The sequence below is a fragment of the Eptatretus burgeri genome, chromosome 7, assembly GCF_056783735.1.
Source record: "Eptatretus burgeri isolate ZD-2024b chromosome 7, Ebu_testis_v1, whole genome shotgun sequence".
In the NCBI taxonomy this organism is placed as follows: Eukaryota; Metazoa; Chordata; class Myxini; order Myxiniformes; family Myxinidae; genus Eptatretus; species Eptatretus burgeri.
In genome coordinates, this window is record NC_140967.1 from 104,746,245 (window position 1) to 104,770,197 (window position 23,953).

Consider the following 23,953-nt stretch of genomic DNA (forward strand, 5'->3'; position numbering starts at 1 on the left):
AACAGCACAGCTCTGCCATTAAGCCTGGCCCTGTGACTCTGGTCAATGGTATCCAGTTTCCCTTGAGACACAAAATTCTTCTTCGCCCTTTGGTGAGTTCCAAGACATCCAACGGCAACATCAAGGAAGGTGGTCTTGAAGGCACTCCACAACTCTTCAGGATTCCCCAAAGCACCCAGTCCCCCCAAATCTCTACTCAGCCTGTTCACAAACTCCTCAATGACCCTCTCATCCTTGAGCTTGCCAACATCCAGCCTAGGTTTGAATGGTGCCATTCTCCCAGAATTAAGCTGCAACTTCAGAGTTGCTTCCACAAGTCTGTGGTCAGTACTGAGGAATTGAGCATTCCGGTAGACCCTGCAGTTCTGAATCATGATCCAGGGACCATCAACGATCACATGGTCAATCCCCTTTGCCACACCACCACCAGCGTTGAAAACAGCCTTTTTACAACCAAGTCCAGCAATGAGCTTGTGGGCGCTGAAACCATGAACCAGCCACCCTCAGTCCATGACTTCTTGCAAAGTCAAAGAACTTGGTGCTATTCTAGTTCACAGTTCCAGACCCATGGGGACCAACGCATGTCTCATAACCATCCCAATCAGTGCTCTTATAATTCAAAAATATATTGGGTCCGATATGTTCTCGTGGATCAGGCATGACGTGGCGGAGGTATGCACTCTAACGAATGCCCTTCTAGTTTGCATATGTGTTCCTGGTTTCAGGAAACCTGGATCACAACATGGGCTGAACTAAACCATCGGCATTTCTACCTGTCTGGTGAGCTTCTTTTTTTAACCCAAGCACACAAAGCAAAAAGTGTGGTCAAGCAATTGGTTAAATTTGTCTGTCTGCCTGTCTGCCTGCAAATGTCACTTTATGATCAAAAATTAAATAAATAAAAAAAGAAAAACAGCCTTTGAACAGCCATTTTCCCTGCTGAGCAGGGGTTAGCTTTTTGCGGGCTCCATGCAATCATGGTTCCCTTCTTGAGTCAATGTTTTATGGCCGGATGCCCTTCCTGACGTCAACCATGATCGCCTCTTCCGGCACACAGGGATATGGGACACCTATTCTAACCGGGGCATACACCGGGACCAGTACACTGGTACTCATTTCGCCGACCTCGGAAGGATGACAGGCTGAGTCAACCCCCTGGTGTAAATTCAGTGGCCAACGGGGCTCAAACTCAGGGCCCTAGGATCCCAAGCCATCCACCTTAACCACTAAGCCAACACCAGGCTTCACTTTATGATCAAAATACAACATTCAATTTAAATAGGTTGTTCATCGAACACAAATCGGAAAACTAACCTGTAGTTTTACCCAACTTTGGCTCTGAATTTGTCCCGATCACGCATGCGCACAGAGGAGTGAGATGATTTGATTTTTACTCTGTCTGCCTGGCAGCCAAACAAAATTGAAATCGATTCCAAAGTAACTTCCTGCTTTGAAGGACACAAACAAACATGAATGATTAATATAACGTGTTGAATCGAGTAAAAGACGCTGCATCAATGGCAGTCAACTTCTGAAATTATTTTTTTTCTACAATCTTTAAAATGTTTATTTTATTTCAATTTCATTACATACCTGAACACTGTAGAACACAAATCCCCTTTTTAGCACTTTCAAAACCCTTCCGTTGAGCAGTATTTGGTAATAAATACATCAAAATCAAAATCAAGTTTAATCGCTCGCAGGCCCCGCCAATGTCCTTTTTTGTCAAGACTGCATGGGGTAAGGTGTTCTGTGAACTGTCTTTGTGAAATAATTTCTTTTGGAATCGTTTAAACATTTCACGATCATTTGACTCTCATGTAAAAGTTACGTGAAAAACTTTCCCACTCTCTTTGCGTTCAAAATAAGTGGCTCTTGAGCTCTCACCACCTGCCTGCTTTCAGACACAAGTCAAGAGTCTTGGACTGTTGGACGGACGTTTTGGGGACACATCCTCTTGCAAACAAACACAGACGTTGCCTAGATAATTGGTCTGACAGCCTCTTACTCACAGGAGATGGTGTGCGCTGCTGGACAGGCAGTTGCCGTGCACACCATATAGGTGAATCGAGTAAAAGACCCGTGACGACTGCAGGCGGCACCTAGAAACATAGGACATATTTCAATAATGGTCCACGTCAAAGGACTAAGTCCAGGTCTTGCAGCAAGTCACATTAATTGGGCATTTACACTTGCCCATTCCAGAATAAAGCATACTGTCGGGCATCGATCAATTAAAGTGGTGTTGAGGAGAAGCAGGTTTGATTCTTGGAAGTGCTGAAGGGATGTACAACTGAACACAGTATGAAGGGGTACAATCACCACTTACCAAAGTTCCCGGTGGTATTGGCACAGACCAAGGCACCAAAGAACCCTGGCCTGACCTTCTGTATCCGTGCCAATGCATCCCTGCAGGCCCCTCGTGGTGACATTCCCCTCCGCATGCTTTCCACCGCTTGGTAGCTGCACAGCCACAATAACTAGTTGGAGTTTCTAATATAAATTTACCTCTCATTATGCAATTTAAAGAAACCAAGAACTCACCTTGGGAGAAAGCGTATCATTGTATCACCGTCTCCTGTAGCAACCGCACCTCCAACTCCACCCACTGCATAACCTCCTGCACCAGGAATGGGTGAGTCTCCAACACGCCTAGGTGGGTGTCCAGGGTACCAGAAAGAGGTGACATCGATCATTTTATTCCAAAGAGCAAATGTCAAGTTCTTCAACATAATTATGAAGGCAATTACCCGATGCAATATTAAAGTTGCAAAAAATCTGCAGGGTTTATTTTACCCATAAAACACCTGGTACCTGGTGCACCACCTCATCAAAGATCCATCGGGAAGTTTCTCCAACGCTCCTCCTCGTGGAGTACTATTTTCGTATGCAAGTCCCATTTCGTGTTTTGTAACTCATCAACGCGCGTGGAGATGGTTATAAGTTCGTGACCGACTCTTAAAACACCGGGAATCAACCATCTTCACGTGGTGGCGATTATCATTGTGATGGGACAAGTTGTTGCTCAGAATGACTGGTGACTTACAGTGATGTCGAGGAAGGAGTAAGTCATGTCAAAACCAAATGGCACGGTTATTTCAATCAAACAATAAAACCACCAAAAAGAATTATCTTACTTTTTATTCTAGAAAACTGTGCTGATGATGCCTGTGTTACATGGCCTTGAAGTATTTCAAGTTAATAATGTTGAGGGTTTTCTCTGGTCCTTTGTTTACTCACATACGATACTATATTGCAACCTGATCATGTGACCGTCTTACCCGGATATCTTGTGTACAGCTCCATTGCTCGATGTAGCAACAGCAATGTGACCATTGCCATCAACTGCAAGCATACCTGAGTGCAATAATCAGAACATCACCGCAAATGGTTCACAGGTATCAGGGCATGACCTCAACATTGTACCTTCATCTTTAAGTGGTGCACGACCACCATGACCAGCAAAGAACTCAAATGGTGCATGTGGGTTCGAAGTATGAACAAGATCTTTCATGAAGCTCAAACACCCTCATTTATGAAAAGAGATCCGTCGACAAGACCCTGATATGAAACAAGTTTAGGAACATGGTAAATTCTTAATGACGACAATGGATATTTGAGAAACGTCCATACGCATGTACACAAATGAAAAAAATAAATAAATACAGGGTCCATCTCAACCTTGAACGACGTACATATGCACATCCATCACTGATGACCTCACCTCAGCTTTCCAAACACAAACTAACCTCTCTGCATCGCCAAACTCTCCATCGCCTTTCATTTTCCCACGCCTATGTTTCTAGAGCATTCTTGCGTTCCAAACCAATTAGTGAGAGGCCATCCATTCGCTCATCTGCTCACAGACTCAACACCAAGTAAAAGTCTCTTGGAAGATGCTCCATGGTGGGCCCTATGGCCGTGCATGGCAAATCCTGCACGGTCACCTCAGTGATCCGACAAACTCAAGGAATGTGGTTGCCATGGTAAGTAACGTGGCGTGCACATGGAGCGTGCGGTTTTTAGTTCATGGTTCTCTGTGCCTACACGATGAACAAAAACGCTCCTCCGCTTGGTCCGATTTCCATAATATACGAACCTCTACCCTGTACCACCAACTGCACAAGTGTTCTCCAATCTACATGTCAAGTACCAAATTAGTAAACACCGTTAAAAGGGATTTAAACTTAACGCAGCAAATATTATTCCTGTAACAAGAACACCGAGAAAGAAGAGCAAATGTCCAAACAGAAAACTTATTGTGAAAAACACACACACACACACACACACACACACACACACACACACACACACACACACACACACACACACACACACACACACACACACACACACACACACACACACGCAACAGCTGACCGATGACGTGCAATCATTCCATCACACTCTAACGCCATCTGTTCGGTATTAGTACCCCTCAACATCCCTCCATCCATCTGCTATTTAAGTATTTTTTTTTCTGATATATTAAATTATTGAGAGGTACCCTGTATTTAACCATTCCAGTTTCTCTCCATCGCACAGTGTTTATTTCAAGGTGAGAACTCTGAAGTTTTACCAACGGTGTCATGACCCCGACTCCAGGAAGGCTGTGCAGAGGGTCTTGACTCTCCACTCGTCATCCTAACGAGTGGCTTGTAAGGGCCACAGTACTTGGTGGGATTTGGAACAACATTCTGCAAAGAAAGCTGCCATTACTCCTTCTCCAATCCCTTTGAATATTGGTTATATTTTATACGTTTTAAATTCATGCATCCATCCATTGGAACCACGCTCTGAACAGAGCGTTGGTGCTGCCGAAGCAGTCTCCTGGGCTATTGGGCACAATCCTGGATGGGTCACCACTCCGACACAGGATACTCGAATGGCTCAATCATCCCAGCAAGCCGGTACTCATTTTGCCGACTTCGGAAGGATGACGGGCTGAGTGAACCCCACCTCTTATTAATTCAACAGCCGAGCATGATTTGAACTCAGGACCTGAGGCTCCCAAGCCCGCCACCATAACCATTAAGCCAACATCACGAAAAACATGCAATGAAGTAAATAGGTGGTCGAAAATGATAAAAATACATCAATTCTCTCAATGAACACAGCAATGTGTTTTGAGTTGCTAATTACCTTGTAAAAGTTGGGCTGACAGGTGGCCTGGAGCCAATCTGTGAAAATCTTTCGTGAACGATTGGACGTTAGATCGAGATCAGGAAAGCCCATGGAGACAGCAAACCGGGATGCTGGGGATTCGGTGGACAATACATGGGAGAAACTGTGGCACCAGACAAAAATCAGCATCAACAAAGTCATGTGGATGACTTCTACTATGACTACTACTACGACTACTACTATGGCCCTTATTATTGACATCTTATTGTGGGGTTTGTCAGGGACAGTTTTTAGCTCTTGTCCTTCACAAACCGGCTGGTGATGCTGGAGCCAATTTGGACAGGAATTTGTAATTTGTTCAAGGTTCCCTAACTTGCCTATTTAACGTTCATCAAATAAAGTTAGAAGACCGGACGCCCAGTTTAAAGTTCATCTGAGGGACGGTGCACCTTGCGATTAAATGGCCCTGCTCGCGAAACACCGATCCAACAGTTTTAATGTGGTAGGGAATCGAACCTGGGCTAGACAGCTCAAAAGTAATTGAGCTACCTACACACCAACCTATTTGGACCTCGTGAGGGGGGGAGGGGTGGGCTTATAAACAAACTGATTGACGTATAATTCTCATATTATGTGAAGTAAATAATCATCTTGGTCATGAGTAATCACTCGTCCATCAGTAATTTGTCGGGAGGCCAGGTAAATTCACGATATGTATGTATATATATATATATATATATATATATATATATATATATATATATATATATATATATATATATATATATATATATATATATATATATGTACACTTTAAAGTTCTGTATGAAATGTCCACGTCCACCTTTGTACACTGAACATCATCTCTGAGTTTATGTACATTTTAAAAACTAAAACGCATTGAAACCTGAATAAAGTAAGTTTTCATGACCTCGAATATCGTCATGATTAATATTTGAAACCTTCAATTAAAAATCCGTTCTTTTGTATGTACTGTATGCTGTCGAGATGTCCACTTACCAAGCCGGCCCGTTCCTTCTGAATGGTTTTGATGGTTTTGAATGGAGTGCTTGCATAAGTACTTAAACCACTTGGCGAGTGCTCCACAAGAAAGTTGGTAACTGACCACACTCCAGATTCATAACATGGCGACGAGGATACACATCGATACCATCACTTCTATCAGTCATATCGATGAATTCGTCCCTCGGGGCAGATTTCGACATGACACGAGGCAAGTTAGAGGTTGGTAGGAATCGAAAGCGGGTTTTATTTTAATTCTTAATTTTACCCAGACGTGGTTAGAAACCCTGCGAAAATTCCTTTGTGGGAGGAGAGACGGGTTGGGTGACAATTTTGAGGGAGGAGGAAGTGGTGGGGTGGGATACCAGAGGGAAGGAGGTGGGATGAGGAAGGGGGGAAGGAGCAGAACGAGGGACCCGGTGTTGCTGGGCAACGCCGGGTACCCCTGCTATTAGTTATATATAACATAAAGCATGTGTGCATTCACCAACTGGCTGTGTATGAATGGAGAGCTCATCGGCATGTATGGTTCTCCCAGTATCAGGTGGCACTTGTGCACTTGTGTACAAAGGAAAGTGCATTTTCCTCAAATGTTTCAGAGTGTTTGTGTACACACAGTGTCTTCATATTGTGACGTTCACGGGACTTGAACAGTCCCGCCAACGTAGAATGAGCCGAAACGATGGAGGCGGTTTATTTATTTATAACCCAAAGATGGCGGTTCTAATCGCTCTACCGCAAACGGGACGAGGAAGGTGGCACGAGTCGCTTTTCACTGAGTTGATAACGTTTATTCCTCTAACCAAAAATAACAAGACTCGGCAAGACTCGGGATCCGGGGCGATTCGACGGGATGGTGTGGGATCGGGCGTGGGGAAAACACAGACAATTCCAATGAAAAGACAAATCTCAAACCCTCTAAGGCGCCAGGTACACACACACACACACACACACACACACACACACACACACACACACACACACACACACACACACACACACACACACACACACACACACACACACACACACACACACACACACACACACACAACGCAGCTATTCCTGGTAGTCAGGCTGGACCGTGGTGTGGACGCAACAGTCCTTGGATTGGCATTGGACGAGCTGGCCTTGCTCTCGTCAGGGGGGGCAGGAGAAACCGTGGTGCTGTCGACCTCCTGGTCTTGGCCCAAGTCCGCTCACAGCCGCCAGGGAACCAGCTCCGGCGCCAAACCGCGAGCAGGAGAGGGAGGCAGGTCCGCCCGCCGTTCGACCCCGTACTCCGAGCCAGCAGAACCCCAGAGCCAACCAAGGTGAGGCACGAGGCTCAGCAAGGCTACAAGACACGATGAAACCAGGGCCGAATCAGCGCAACAACAAGCACGCTCCCAGCACAACAACCTCCACCCCAAAAAATGGTCTTTTTGTCCCGATCTTCTTCCTCTTCCTTTTCGACCCCGAACAGAACCTTTTTATCCTCCCGTCCTCGTCACTTCCAATCAAGCCGTTTTATTGGCCCACCGCCGTCGCCTTCCGCCAATCGTGATCACGGGGCGGAGCCATCCGCAGCACTGTCCTGTGACGTCACGGCAAGCCTCCAGAGAATACTAAAAGGGGTTTACGCAGACACACTTACCCTATCCCGTGTCCCTATCTAATTACGTGACAATTATCATTTCCCCCTTGAAGAAATGGACATTTACTGGACAACTTATCACCACTGAATTGCTACTTATTACATTGAGATCCTGGTAAACTCGAACAGCATGGCATACCGAATTAAACATCCTAATTACCCTTTGAATGCATACCCCCCCTCAAACGTAACAATATTGTATAAATATTGAGGCCTTTAGTTTTCATATGACCTATATCGGCTTTCAGCTGACAATGCAACTCGAGACGTAATATCCTAATGGGGAAGCAAGTCCGGCTGGCCAATCTGTATTCGTACTGCAGACATAAAAACCCCACCGTCTATCTCGAAAGGATGAAACCATGCTTTGCCAGTACCCTGACCAAATTACCTGCTTACACGATTAAACTATGGTATGCAGGTTAAGTATAGGGATGTGGATGTTTTGTTAAACAAACAAATATTGAAAATAGAGGTTTATTAAAAAGAAAGAAGTAAATCGATATATTCAGTTAACAGGATGTGGATACGGCACTGCCACGTTGGGCCAAATGGTGTCCACCTGTGTATACAAGTTTCATCGTACCACATTTCATTCTATGAACAACAACCTTTGCATAGAGTCTCCACACAGTAAAGCTGACTGAGAGAAACACGTGAAGTGAACGAAGAGCTTGAGTGACATAAGTTATACGAACCAGCCTCTCCGACCAATAGTGTATGTGTGGTATGATCCATAATGGCACGTGCCACCCCGATGGCACTCGGTACACGTCGAAGTCCTGCCACGGCACCAACATCATACGTGTCTCTGCAAATGAAAGACCACGCATTCCTTTTGCCCACGCACATTGGACCGCAAACATCGGTGGTGACCACGAAATCAACGACAACTTGTTAGTGGATACAAGGAATTAGATATGGGAGAATGCTACGCTATAGACAGACAGGTATGATGGGCCAAATAGACTTCTTCTTATTCTTCTTTAGGCCAAATACTTTTCCACCTTGCCATGCCGCACAAAGCGATTGAGTCACACTGATGTCAATTGGCCTATCAACGTGTTAAGGTCGGAAATCTAATACAAATTAATCGCAGTATTTCGCCGACTTGTAACTGTTCTTTTTATACAATATCTAGGTGTCATGGAAGAGCGAGGTGATAGAAGGATAAAAGGAAAGACAATGGTACAACTGGTGGAAGGGAAGGACCAAACAGGAAAAGGGAGGTGAAGGGGACAGGACAGGTGCACAGAGATGAACCACATCGTCACAAGCCGACGAGGTGCGTTTCCGTTCTGCAATGCTTCCTCATGTACAATATGTATGACAAAGCCTACCACCTCTAACCTCATGGCTTTGCACCTTTCCTGTGCCACCAAGGTGAAGCAAATACAAATTAAGAATAATTAAGCTTTTGATGAAGAATTGCTCTCTGTAAGTAGCAAAGGTAAAAGTATGGACAACAGAAAATTGCTCTGGAATTGTATTTTCAATATCGAAGTTATTTTGAAAACGATGGGATACAGAACGTAAACTGTTCAGCCTGGAGGAGGTATGCGCTCTACCGAGTGCCGTTCCAGTCGTCACCTGCAATTTACCTGGTGGGGGGAAGCGATACCATTTTTACAGGGCGGTTAAAGATGCAGAACTATACGAGGAAATTTAGAATACCCATATGCAACACTCACCTTTCCAGAGGGTTTGATCAAGTTTTCCAAACGCTCGTGAGAATAAGGAAGTAGAACATCGAATCGTAAGGAAGTAAAAATTTACTGTCACTGTCACCACGATGTCCGAGAAGGCAATTATAAAGTTTACAGGTGTTGGAAATTGTCAATATTTTCCCTTGATATGCAACTTCTCTACATCTAAATGTAAATTGTAATTATTACGGATTCTCAACGGAACTGATAGCTCTGGAGACCTTGCACCTTCTACCGACAGTTTGATGGAAAGGCAATCGATATCTGCGGCGATGCCAATCAGTGATGCTTTGTTTCCACGAGCGAGTTGGATGAAGACTGGTCGCTTAACATGACAAACACGTGTCATTTCTCCACACAGTCATGATAAACTGCAAATCAAAAACAGTGAAGCAACGCGCGAGCTCTCAGAAAGGTGTGCACATGGAAACGCGTCCTCAAGCATCGAGTCTCGTGGTCACCATCTGTTACAGTTTTGATAGATCCGGGAGGATACACTATCATACAATGGCAAATTAGTCCGTGAAAGGACTAGAATCAGTCTGGGTCAGCGCTGAAATACGCAGAATTAATTTTCTCAACCAATTAAGTGTTAACAGAGGTGCAATGATTAGAAGGGGAAAGACGGTGAAGCAAAGGGTTAGAACACTTCTGTCAATGCTTGGTTGAGGAACTTCGTTCGACCATCATACATTTGAGAAGCACCTGCAATGCTCGGCCAAACGAGGCTGAATAACGGCTTTTGATCGACAAACTGCGCATAAATTGTCCTGCAAACATAGATTTGTTTCTGCTTCTCTCAGCCGACAATATTCTCCATAAAAAATGTAAATCCTTCGTTCTCCAGTCTCATTCAAGCAAGTTTAATGGGAGAATTTTCTTTTGATCTTGCAAATCTGATGTGGACGCTCAAGTAACACAGGTAAATTAAGTACTGCAATAATAGGTACATAAACTGGGGTTTCAGTAAAATCACTTATCAGTATCTCACCCATCCATTATCATTGCATCGAGCGTCGTTTCCCCGTGGTCATCGGGACTTCCCCCTGGTCCAACTGTCCCATCACATGCATCCACCTCACATTGGGCACAGCCGGCATGCACGGCATCAAGCACAGAACCGCCTCCCATGAGCTCATTCCAGCCTGCTCGCTCAGGAACCATGGCAGGGGCACACGAAATAGTCACAAGGAATGCAACAAGGGATGATCTAACCATCAGAATCTATTTAGTAAACAAGTCAGAAAAATTGTTTGGTTGTTTTTTCTGGATTCCATCCCCACGTGTTTTACTTTTTTCTGACTTGTTCAACTCTATTTTTTTCCAATCTGGATGCCAGTGACGTCATCATCCGGTAAAATATTTTGAGGGTCGTTTACAAGGGGAGCACATCTCCTCCGATGATTTTGTGTGCATCAAATGGTAGTTACAATACTGTACTTACAGTATGAAAATGAAATTGAGCGCAATTGAATAAACACCTGAAAAGGTTCTTTCAACTCTCGACTCTGACTCTGCAACTGGACCGGACGGCATCAGCTCACGTGTCCTTCAAACCTGCTCTGCTGCTCGTTCTCATCCTCTCTCTGTCATTTGCGTTGTCATCTTCCATCTGCTTATAAATCCTTTAACATCACTGTATGAGATTAAAAAGAAAAATGTGCAAAAACTGATCCCCTTAACTACAGACCCTATCAGCTTACTTTCAATCATCAGCAAGGTCATGGAATCCATCATCGCAGTTGATAGGAAATCCTTCCTTTTGTCCAACAACCTCATCTCAGATCACCAATTCGGATTCAGACCAAGTCACTCTATCTTGAACATGCTGCTTCCAACAATGGATGGAGGCCCTGAATGTCAGACATGAGATCAGCACCATCTCTGGACATATCTTGTGCTTTTAATACAGTCTGGCATCCCACCTTACTCTCTAAACTCTCTGCCTATGGCATCCAAGGACAACTCCACACATGGCTTATTGAATTCCTCTACTCTCGTGCATAGCCAACGTGTGACTCTCAACGGAATCCATTCATCTCCTCTCCCTGTCAAGGCTGGTGTGCCCCAAGGCAGTGTTCTGGGCCCAGTCCTATTGCTGATCTTCATCAACGATCTCTCTGACTAGCTGGAAAAATCCTCTTTATCTATTTGCTAATGACCCCACCCTCGGCCGTGACATTCCTCACCCCTCGGCCTCTTCCCTATATTCAGTCCTCGACAAAATCATAACCAAGTCAAACACTTGGAACATGTCTTTCAATCCTGACAAATCACACATACCAATGATCTCTCTCCAAAAGGACCATCTGGCAAATCCTCCTATGTACTTTCTTCACAATCTTCTTCAGGAAGTTCAGTCATTCAAACTGTGGGGTCTCACTATCAGTCATGATCTCTTGCACAAACTACATTTCAAAGTTGGTCTCCAACACCAGCTGCCAACTGGGCATCCTCCATCATACAAAGTGCTTCCTTGGCACACCTGAACAGGAATTCAGGAGTTCCTATACACCTACAAGGCCTTCGTCTGCAGCTTGGAGTGCTGTTTTCCCTTCTGCACTGGCTCCCCTGCCTGCCTCACACCATGCTCACCCTGATGGTGTGGAAATCAAGGCCTTCAACATCATTGGAATTTCCCATGATTAAGCTGAGTCTATGGGGATATCAATTCGCCATCGCAGACAGCTCGGTAGCCTCCCTATTTCCACTGCCTCCTTTCAGGTCTCGCACCCTCTGTTCTTTCCGTACTTTGTCTCCCCCTCCATCTGCCCCACTCCCCCCCCCCCACAACTCCCTTCTGGTGAAACTACCTAAAACCAGGATCACTACGCACCTCCACTCATTCGTTCTTATTTTTCTTACCTTTGGAATCAACTTCCACATTCTCTTCAATCTCATTCTTCACTCCTGGTCTTCACCACCATCTCAGATCATCCCCAATTCAAAACCATGATCTTTTCTATCCCCGTTAGTGCTCCCCCCCCTCACCCCACCGCAATCTCTTCGTCCAAATTTCCAGTTTTTCCTCATTAGAGTTTTGTTCTGTCTCCATATTGTCCACCAAATGCATTCTCTCCTGCCCCCCATCCCCACCCCCACACCCATTGTTTGTCTCATTCAGCCTCTATCTTGGCCTTAAACTCTGCTGTTAGTGTTTCCCCCTTTTCTCAACTGTTTATTTTATCTTGTGTCCTGATCCGTTCCTTGTACTAATTCCAGCTCTTCCACGAGCCTCGACTATGTATACCAAAAAAATTTTTTTCATGAAAAAACACCTCGTCCAGGGTTCGAACCACCGGCATCCCAGACTCAGAGCGGAAGAATTACATCACAGCTACAACACACATAAACTGGGACTTGGTTTACTGTCTACATGCCACGATAAGAACAAAATAAAAGAACATGAAAGAAACAAGGAGGATGGATGGATGAATTGAGGGAGGAGATTGGTTTATGTGAATCGGAGTAAAAAAGAAATACACACACACACACACACACACACACACACACACACACACACACACACACACACACACACACACACACACACACACACACACACACACACACACAGTGTGTTTCAAAAAGACCTGGACAACTTTGGTTGTTAATATTGTTATGTTTGTGGGATTGATGGAGGAATTTTATAGTAAAGTTAGGATTGTATAGTGTTGCATGGTCTGTGGACGAGCAGGAGACATCTCTATGTAAATCAAGAAGGGAAAACTGTCAACTTAAGATTGTTACGCATCACCACATGGGGGTTGGTGCTGTGTTAACTAGGTAGGGTCTAACACTAATTCTCCCAGTATGTGATTGCCCCCCCATGACCTTTTCCTGTTTTTATATTCACAAAGCGAACATTTCTGAGCAGGCGAAAACCCCGCCTTCCCGGTTTTGTACCGGCAGGCCATGCCCCCATAAGGAGATTGATGATTGGTTGGGACGATGTCAGAGGGGGAAGAGGGGCAAGAGCGACAAGAAGGTGTGAGGAACGCAGTTGAGACAGAGGGTCTCGTTTATTTTTTGCGCTCCTCGACACGATGAGAAAGCTGGCCGATTCTCATTGTTCATGCTCTGAATTTGCGCGCATGCTAGAACAGGACGCTGGCCGTTGCCTGTTCGGCTGAGTCGTGAAGTTTGTACACTTTATGAGGAGACGAAGAGAAGAAGAGGAGTGTGTCTCAGTGATATCTCGGCGGTATCCCGTTGTATGTTCGAGGAAGAAAGGCGGCGTCATTTGTTGTGAAAGGACCTGGTGTTAAGAGAGGAGCGGTGTGGTAATCTTGATCGTGATAAGAAACTGTACAAAAGTTTGTGGGCCCTGATGTTGAATACCGCTGCATAAATTACCTCGCTTACGTTTCCCGTGCAGAGAGCGACTTGGCACCATTTTGAGTGCGGTATCCCGTGCAGTTCGATCAACAGGCTCCTAAAAGTCATCTCTGGGCACAGAGCTAAGTAGCAGAATAAAGGGAGGATTTTCTTTCATTTTTATCTTTCCCCTTGTCTGCTTTTGTGGCTGAGTGGAAACGTCTCAAATTAGGCTTTAGTTTACCTCATGTTTCATCACCTCACGCTTTGATTTTTTTCCATAATTACCCATTGATTTATTTTCATTAAGAATCATTGAAATATTTTTTATTAAACCCACATTTGTTAAATCTACTGTGTCTGTCTACTCATTGTGGGTTCGAGAATAAACCCGTGTGCTTCCATCTTGGTGCATGCCTCTGGTGCACGCCCTTGCCACCCTCCATCCCCCGCTCGCTATAATCTCCGGGGATCTCGGCTGTTTGCCTCCAATTAGAACCATTCAGCTATCCGTCCAGGTCGGTGTTAACCTGACCGTCCACGACATCTGGGTCAAGATTAACTAATCGGCCATGGACAGGACAATATATATATATATATATATATATATATATATATATATATATATATATATATATATATATATATATATATTAGTACCACAAATGATACAACAATACCCTTTAGTTTATATGATACAGAAACTCAAAAAGTTTTCTATATTTTCAGGTCTGGTGGTTTAATGTAAAATAAAATTGAGACTCCACAGAATGTGTGCATCGAATGAATGGTTCATCGAGACGAGATCCGACACGCAAGTTCAGTGTAATTTCCGTACAAGGTATGGAAGGAATCTGCCATCGTGGACTGGTATCAGAAAGTGGTACAAGAGGTTAAAATAGACTGCAAGTTGTCAGAAACAGAAAAGTATCAGTCGACCAAGCACATATGCAGCAGACGTTGAACGAATGAATGAATCATTTCAACAAAGTCCCATAAAATCAGTGACACGCATCCAGACAACTGGGACTACCAACCATCACGATACACAGGATTTTGCTCAAAAGCCTGAAGCTTTTTACTTAGAAAGGTGCAGATTCTGCAGGAACTCAAACCAAATGACAGACCCAAACGCAAGGAGATTGCCTTGGAAATTCTCAGTCGCACAGAGGATGAAAAAGATTATCTGAAAAAGGACACGTTCACAGACGAAGCTTGCTTTCATGTATCGGGTCAACCAGTCAACCAGCACAATATGAGGATATGGGGCTCTGAAAATCCCCACATGGTCATTGAACACGTACGCGACAGTCCAGAAGTCAATGTGTGGTGTGGACTTCACCATGATCACTTGATAGCTCCGTTTTTCCTTGCGGAGGATACAGTGACCTCAACAATTACAGTGTGGAGGATACAGTGCGGAGGAAGGATTCGCCTTTGCACAGATTGAAGGCCTGCAACCCAATATCATTTTTCAACAAGACAGCACTCCCCCTCATTGGGCCTTAGTCATTTGAGCTGTCCTGAATGAAAAATTTCCAGGTCGCTGGATTGGTCGAGACGGACAAACCGCCTGAGCCCCACGAGCAGCAGACATAATCCCCCTTGAACTTTTTCTGTGAGGGTTTGTCAAAGATGTTGTCTACAACACCAAGGTGGCAAACCTGCAGGATCTTCTTTCTCAGATCACAAGTGCATGTGCACTGGTGGACACAAACATGCTGAGCAAAACATGGCAAGAACTCGTGTTCCGCCTTGATGTCCTGTGTGTGACGAATGGAGCTCACATTGTAGTGTATTGATGGTGTGCACAAAACTTTACGAGTTTCTGTATCATATAAACCATAGGGAATTGTATAGATTGTGGTTCTAAATATTGTTGCGGATCTGGGGTGGTGGGATTATCACCCAGTCCTAGGCGCCACCCTTACCACCGCCGTCTCCGGGGTTTATAACGCCGGCTGGCTCAGCACAGGTCTCGGGTCATGCGTCTTCAATCGCGATACCAAGGTAATCTTTGTACCTTGCCAGTTGGGGAAATAGAACCCCTGGTTACAGACTGGTTTTGTCAGATGCTGAGCGTTTTCTGCCAGTCTGTAACCATTTTTGGTGTTATATGCCAATCGAACGGATCACTCCTCGACGTAACACAAATTAATCCATAGCGGCAACTTCATACGAATTAACCAGATTTATTGGGGAACATCGGGGATCACAACACAAGCAAAATTCACGACAATGGTTTTATTAACAATCCTCAACCCGTTCTTAACTAGGGAACCACGGACTAAAGGTTTTGAGGGGGTCGCTTCCAAAATATGCCTTAGACAACGTGCATACAAAGACAGACAGACAAACAGCATGCATGCAAGACAAGACAGAGTACTTGGTGATGGCTCATGGACGAGAGGAAGCGTCAAGAAGCACGAATGTCGCTCGTAGCAAGTGGATGTCCACGGATTCGAACTCCCGCTCGAACGTGCTGCGTGGCGAAATGGAGCTCGTCCTCCCTTTGCCCCTTTCGCACCGCACGCGGTCTCCGCGCGCTCCGACCTCGCGTGGGGTCGACGATGGGCCTCAGCTGATCTCTCTCACGGTCCAGCATACAAATTCAGGCCTGGCCCGTTCACCAGACAAGGCCAAAATCGAGGTCCGAGCTCCACAGGCGGATCGACAACGTGTCAATCCGTGAGGTGAGTACGGACGGAGGCTCCACGGCCAGACGCAGGCCGAGTCTGTCGATCACCTGCCCACACGAGTCGATCGTCGACTCCACGTGCAGGCAGTCTCTCAAAGCAGACTGCCGTCTCTCTTACGGCAGAATCCTCGAGGTGCAGGCAGCCTCTCAAAAGCCCATTGCCGTTTCTCAAAACTCAATTCCTTTGTTCCTCTCTCGTTTCGCTCGCTTCGAAGCCCCTGCCCATCCATCAGATCGCGACTCGACACTCGTGGTTTCTCTGTTGCCTTCCCTGCCTTTCTTTCGGCTCGTTCCTCACGAAAAACAGACACAGCTGTCCCGTGTACAGCCGACCGGCGCCACTACTGCGCTCACAGTTTCACCAGTTTCTTTTCGTTCACTCCTTCGACACACCAGCCCGCCTCTCTCGGTGAAAACCGACATACTCCTCCCCCTTTGCGTCACTTCCTCCCTCTAGCCACACCCTCTCTCCAGACCACACCCCCTCAGCGGGCTGGGAGGGGCCTATCCCGGGATGGGGTAGGAACAAGAGGGATCTCGTTTCACCACCACTGGACGAACACAAAAACAGTCTCTTACACCTCCTGACACACATATAACGTCCCTTATACCACACAACCTAGCTAAACAGGCATTTAATGGGGGATCTGAGCTAATCCTATATTTAGTATTCCAATAAGGGCCATTTCCCGAACAATATATTAACAACTTAATTGTCCGAGTCTTTTTGGAACACTGTACATTTTTAATGTAGAGCGGGGATTGCATTGGGTTCGTACATGGAATGAGAAGGTGAGTACACAACTTGTGACGTCAACTTTTCACACCGATTTTAAATTTGATTTGATAGAATAAAATTAGCAGATGGAGAGATAAAGATAATTGAAAGGGGAAGTTTTGGTGCCTTGTGTGACGCCGGCCTACCTTTACAGTCTGGAGATGGTGGCGCTGCCAAGGAGATAACAGAGGTTGCAGGTCTGCGAGAACAACTGGATCAGGAGAATTATGGTAGTGAAGAGGGTGGAAAGGAGTAGGATGGATGAACTGAAGGAGGGGATTGGTGTGCAGATTGGTTTATTTGTTAATCTGATTTGAATTTTTTTTTGTTGTGGTACGGATGCAATATCCAAGAAAGAATGTTGCTTCCTTCCATTGAAATCATTGTAATTGCTTCAGCCATTATTGTGCTCGGCCAGATGACATTTATCAACATTTTTAGGATTAACAAATCGACGATGTTGTGATCTCTCAATCCAGTACTTTGGTGATGTATTTTGGCATCTTTTTCATTATGAAAACGTTCGAGAATAAAAGGTGTGGCTTTTAAAAGCTTATGACCACTCTGGAGTAGTTTTTAAGCTTTTCGTTCCATATAAATTTGAATGGGTGCCCATTATTTTCCCGTGCCATCCCAACATATCGAGTATCACCATACTCAATGATAGCAGCTGTGAGAATCTATACAAGAGGAGAGGAAGGGATTTTACATGAGGCCCAGGCAATAATGAGTGGAGGAGGTTAAAAAACGGCAAGGAAAGTTAACACAAAATAAAGCTCTGTTAGAGATAACATGCATCCAAAGGTATTGAAATGGTAAAAAGTAGATGATAAATGTGATGTTAATAGAGTAGATAAGCACGGTGTTAACAAAGTATATCTGCGCGATATCGACGGAGTGGACAAGCGCGATGTCGATGGAGCGGATAAGTGTGATGTCGATGGAGTGGACAAGCGTGATGTTAACAGAGCGGATAAGGGCGATATTAACAGAGCGGATAAGGGTAATGTCGACCGAGCGGATAAGGGTGATGTTAACAGACAGATAAGGGTGATGTTAACAGAGGGGATAAGTGCGATGTTAACGGAGCGGATAAGGGTGATGTTAACGGAGCGGATAAGGGTGATGTTAACGGAGCGGATAAGGGTGATGTTAACAGAGCGGATAAGGGTGATGTTAACAGAGCGGATGAGTGTGCTGCCTCCAAACTTGGATGGCATTCATGTGGCTGTGGAAGAAAAATAATTATATTAATGTACTCTCAATTAGAATTGTTGCTGGTGCTTTATAAATTTCATTTTTATGCTACAAGTCGAATTGGCTGTCAGTTATGTTTCCCTTTACCCAAGAGTCTTTTGACCTAAATGTTGATAAAAGGAATGTCTTGCAATGGAACAAAGTGACCTGGTTGATAACACTGCAACTTTTGCCATGATTCTTTCATAAAGTGGACACGTATTGCAGTTGGAGTTCTTTTGCCTAATGCTCATCAGCCCCCTCCACTCCCACAAAAGCATAGAAATGCCAGGAAATGTAATCTTAGCTTAGTGCAAATCATTGTGGATGTTTACCACCTCAGTACTTTGGACTGTGGTACTATGTTAAAATAAAGGTTCTCTGATCAAAAGTACTTTCCATTGTGGACAGTGAATTAATTGTTTAGTACAAATTGAGTAACAGGGTTTACAACAATTGCACAACATGGTCAATAAGGGTGAAATCTGGATCGGCGGCTCTGCTTTCATTGACTTGTGACCATAAATCTCGGTCTTCACAAACCTGAGTGCCACATGGACGGCATCCTAGTTTGGAGGTGATCTGTTGGAATATTTTATGGGCATGACATCAGCTGTCAGCACCATGTTGCATTTAGGGTTTGTGGTACTTCTTTTGTCCAAGGCATATATTTATGTGTATGTATATGCATATATATATATATATATATATATATATATATATATATATATATATATATTGTTACGGTTCGAGGAACCGTATGCATTCAAACATACAGGTGCCCCGAAGTTAGTTATGCCGTTAAGTATATGTGTAGACAGAACCCCTCCTCGTGTTTAGTGGGAAATCGAAGGGGTGCGTTGCAATGTTTTTTTAGTTAGGTTAAATCATTTTATTTCCCCTCTTATGGAACCACGGTACCTTCCTAGAGCTTGCAGCCTCGGTTTGCTGGCCACAGCATACCACTGTCCACCCGCTGTCTACAGAGACTAGTTTTTCTGAGGCAAAATCTCCACATTCGCCATTCCAGTTCCTTCTCGGCTTCCCCAAACGTACACAGTGTGGCTGGCTGCACCGTCATTCACCTTCCCCAAACACGTGTGGAGTAGGGGGGCCTCGCCGGTGCCTGGCCGAGGCCCAGCCCAGAAAGGGCGGACCCATGGAGGCCCTGTCCAATCAGGGCGGACAGTGACGTCAGTTTTGACCAAGGCCCCGCCCTGCTGAGAGAGGTCGATGAACTACGAAGGGAACCGCTGAGACGCGCGTTCGTTGGAGTTCAGTCAAAAGGCTCAGTTCAGTTCTGTATTCGCTGGGGCGTTCGTTGGAGTTTTGCTGGAGTCTTGAGTTCAGTATACGAGGAGGATTGACAGACTGAGAGATTTCTCACGAGTCTGTGGGTGGTGGTGCATGGCCGTTCTTCGTTGGTGGAGCGATCCGTCCGGTCGATTCCGATAACGACCAAGGACACCCGACCTCGACCGGGTCTCTTGCTGGGTCCTGTCCGCGACACGGATCCCCGCCCTGGGACTCCGCTCGGGTTCCTCCGCAGAAACGAGCTCCACGCGTGTGACTATGGGCCGAGCTGCACGACCATTGGCAGGTGCCGCACCACGGAGCACCCCTCCCTCCAACACGCAGGTACCCAGCCGAGCCGCGACCCGAGCTCGTCTCTCTCCCTGGCTGCGAGGCTCCTTGGAATTCACCTGGGTTTTATTTTCGTCTGTGTGTGTGTCGGTGTGTGTGGAGCCGTCTGTTAAGTAGAACTGCATAAGTGCTTTCGATCATTGTAAATGTCCTGTATATCCGTGATAAGCTTGCTCTGTGTCCTTCTTGCTGTAAATAAAACAATTGTAGAAATGTTCCCAGTTCGTTTCCGTCCTTTCTTTCATTGGTCCAGCATGATTCGGATCTGAGTTTTAGCTGGGTCTTTCTTCCCGTTAATCTGCTCATCTGAGCCGGCAAGGCTTTGGCAGTTCCGCTCGACTGCACCCGAACCGGAGTTGGTAGTCGGTAGTTGGAATTCTACCGCAGTCGGTAGAGTGACCCGGTTCGAGCAAGATGTGCCGAGGGCATAGTTCCCCGGTGGACGACACCGCGTGGTTAATTAGGTAAATTGGTTTGAGACAAAAAGACCCTATGCTATGCAGTGGACGTCTTGGCGTCCACGGTTGGTTAAGCGAGCCGCCGCCTCACGGAATTATCCGTGAGCGACGGCCAACAATTCCGGGAGTCTGGTGGGAGACGATGTAACTTCCCGCACCTAGTGGTCGTTCTCGCCACCGGTCCCCAACCCGCAACAATATATATATATATATATATATATATATATATATATATATATATATATATATATATATATATATATATATATATATTATCATGCATCTTCTGATGACCATTTCTCATTCCCCACCCTACCCCCACCCCCCACATTGCCATGTTCCACCTCACAGAAACAGAGTTCAGCTGACCACGACACTAAAGGGGTTGTGGGGGGGGGGGTGGTCCATTGGGAGAGTTGAAATACTAGTTCGATTATATAACGATGGTTTTAGTTGCAAGTGATATTACAAAACTATTATTTACCTCACAATAAAGATAGTAACTCGGAGCAAAATCATTGTTATTCATCATACAAGGAGCAGGAACACAGTATTACATGACGGGACAGGACATGGTGGAGGTGGTGGTTAATTTGTTGGTGAAGGGAGGAGGTGGAGCTGATGATGTGCTTGGCATGCGTTCTTCAGTGGATGGAGCAGATGGTGAAGGCTTCAAGTAACTGCTGAAAGTAGACTGTTGACAGTTTTTTCATTTCTCCTCAAGGGTCCTCATATAAAGCACGATAGCAGCGGACAATATAAAACACGACATCACGATCCCAGAAATGCTTTTTTGTCATCAGCTTTCTCCACCAATTGGAAGCAAGCTTTCACAAGTTACCAGGGCATTGTGCATTGTAGGAAAGGTCATGATTCGTTCTTTGGTTTGACGTCAGGTTAAACTCATTTGCATACACGTCTCGGCCACGATGGTAGGTCAACGCGCTTTTTATGGGTTAACCCTTCGATTCTGAAAAGTTATTCTCCTCCATTAAATAGTCAATGGGCAGGAAAAAACATCGCCATGGAAACGATGTCGTGTGTTCCTTGACGCTGGATTTTCTGTTACCTTTTTGAAAGTTCTTCCCGGGGATGTTTTCTCTGCGATTGAAGATGTGTTTTTCTTGGTTTAGCAGGGTAACCGAGCCCAACGGGCGGTCTTGTTGAAACCATGTAACACGTTCTTCTGACACGTACCTTCATTTGGGCGGTGTATAGGTAAGTGACAGCTTCGTATAGGAAAAATAAATAACCCGGGTTACGTGCATGAAGCAAAAGCATACCTCCTGCTAATAATTCAAAACATCTCACAGCACTGGAAAACGTGGGGACAGGAATAGTCACAGTGTAAATAGTGGGGACTTGTAATACCCTCCCCCGCCTGGAGATGGCACTACACGATACACATTTACATAGATAATTTACCCCCCACCCCACACCCCCATCAACACCAATGGCAAATATAAAAACTCCCCTATACATTAATTGGGGACATGCTGATCCTCTGTAGCAAGTCTGGATGTAATTGGCCCGGAACTGAAGGAGGAGTAGCCCGACAAACACACAAACACAGGTCCGTGAATTATTGTAAGGATCAACACAAAGCAGAATTACACCTTTGTTGAATTTTCCAGGTCCTGCATTCTTTTTATTTCCAATTTGCTTACTCCACATACAGAACTGTAATCCACTTGAAATTTTACTTGTATACATGATAAATGTTTTCTGTGTGTTTAATGTTTTTTCATTATTCATCTCGTGGGGGGGGGGGGGGGACAAATGAAGGAAGGAAGGGTCTGCCCCAAGTGCCAAATACTCGAGGTATGCCTCTGGACCACGATAACGTCAAAAGGTCATGTCAGACAGAGGAGCCACCATTTTCCAATGTATGGTGGCCGAGGTAAGATAGTGCGCGATAGTCTATGGACAGGAAGTCACAGATAGTCTTGACGAGTCGACACAGTGGCCGTTTTAGTTTTGCCATGGTTTATATATTATTTATTCCCATCTAGTCATGTTAAACACTGTTATAACTTTAACAGGTAAATAAGTTACTTTCCGAAATGCTCTTCAAGCGAAAGGACGTTAAATTAGGGTGAAAATTCACGACACGGGTAACATACCGCTGCTCGCAGCCTGTGGGAAATGCCAAGTGTTTAGCACCAGAGGTAAGCTAAGTTTGTCGCTCCAGGACTGGCGACAGAAAACCAGCAAAGCGATAAAACAGCATGGATGACCTCTCAACGCAACCAGCGATCGACGCATGACTGTAGAACCCCCGTGAAGCGACGGGGATGGGAAGGAGCAAGCTTGCTCCACCTCCAAGGTGTTTCATTCCACCACCCCTCACGCAGGGTCGTACCTCTGGCTCAACCCGCTTCCTCGCTCCGCCCCCAACCCGCTTCCTCGCTCCGCCCCCAACCCGCTTCCTCGCTCCGCCCCCAATCCGCTTCCTCGCTCCGCCCCCACCCGCTTCCTCGCTCCGCCCCCACCCGCTTCCTCGGGCCGCCCCCACCTGCTTCCTCGCTCCGCCCCCACCCGCTTCCTCGCTCCGCCCCCACCCGCTTCCTCGCTCCGCCCCCACCCGCTTCCTCGCTCCGCCCCCAACCCGCTTCCTCGATCCGCCCCCAACCCGCTTCCTCGCTCCGCCCCCAACCCGCTTCCTCGCTCCGCCCCCAACCCGCTTCCTCGCTCCGCCCCCAACCCGCTTCCTCGCTCCGCCCCCAACCCGCTTCCTCGCTCCGCCCCCAACCCGCTTCCTCGCTCCGCCCCCAACCCGCTTCCTCGCTCCGCCCCCAACCCGCTTCCTCGCTCCGCCCCCAACCCGCTTCCTCGCTCCGCCCCCCAACTGTTTTCCTCGCTCCGCCCCCCATCCTCTTCCTCGCTCCGCCCCCCCCAACTGTTTTCCTCGCTCCGCCCCCCATCCTCTTCCTCGCTCCTCCATTCTATTGAACGACTTGCTTGTGCTGGTGGTTGAGATTTATTTTTTTTTGGCATGCCAAGTCGAGGCTCGTGTAAGAGCAAAAAAAAAAAAATTTAATTGTTAAATATAATGGTGCAAGGTTCATGGAATAATATACTTTTACATGAATTACAACTTCAAGGACATTGTAATGGCACACAGTGCATGGTGTTTGACAACAGCCCCCCCCACCCCTGCCCCCCCCCCCAATCATCAGCATCACAGCACAGCTGTTAAAGAACATTAAACTCACAGGTTTGTGGATTTACTTTTGTTTCATGAAGTGAAGTATGATTAGTTTAGAAATATATTCATTTTCCAAGCGATAATGGAATTTCAAACGGCAAATAAAACATTTCCACATTCGCAAG

The 23,953-nt window shown here is 45.8% G+C and overlaps 2 protein-coding genes across 2 annotated transcripts in view; one reads left to right on the forward strand and one right to left on the reverse strand.

Moving 5' to 3' along the window:
- Window positions 1–1,541: 1,541 nt before the first annotated feature.
- Window positions 1,542–23,005, reverse strand: AGA (aspartylglucosaminidase). Its single transcript, XM_085890158.1, has 9 exons — window positions 22,744–23,005; window positions 10,481–10,634; window positions 8,482–8,594; window positions 5,143–5,255; window positions 4,580–4,697; window positions 3,282–3,357; window positions 2,545–2,652; window positions 2,330–2,463; window positions 1,542–2,102 (listed from the first exon to the last, which is right to left on the reverse strand). The coding sequence occupies exons 1-9, from the start codon at window positions 22,883–22,885 to the stop codon at window positions 2,005–2,007; spliced, it is 1,056 nt and encodes a 351-aa protein (XP_085746284.1). The 5' UTR covers window positions 22,886–23,005; the 3' UTR covers window positions 1,542–2,004.
- The window catches only part of LOC147024002 (protein MTSS 2-like), a 73,365-nt gene continuing 72,131 nt past the window's right edge, over window positions 22,720–23,953 (forward strand). Inside the window, exon 1 of the mRNA XM_085890128.1 lies at window positions 22,720–22,946. The gene's annotated coding sequence lies outside the window, so the exon portion shown is untranslated. The remainder of the gene's footprint in view (window positions 22,947–23,953) is intronic.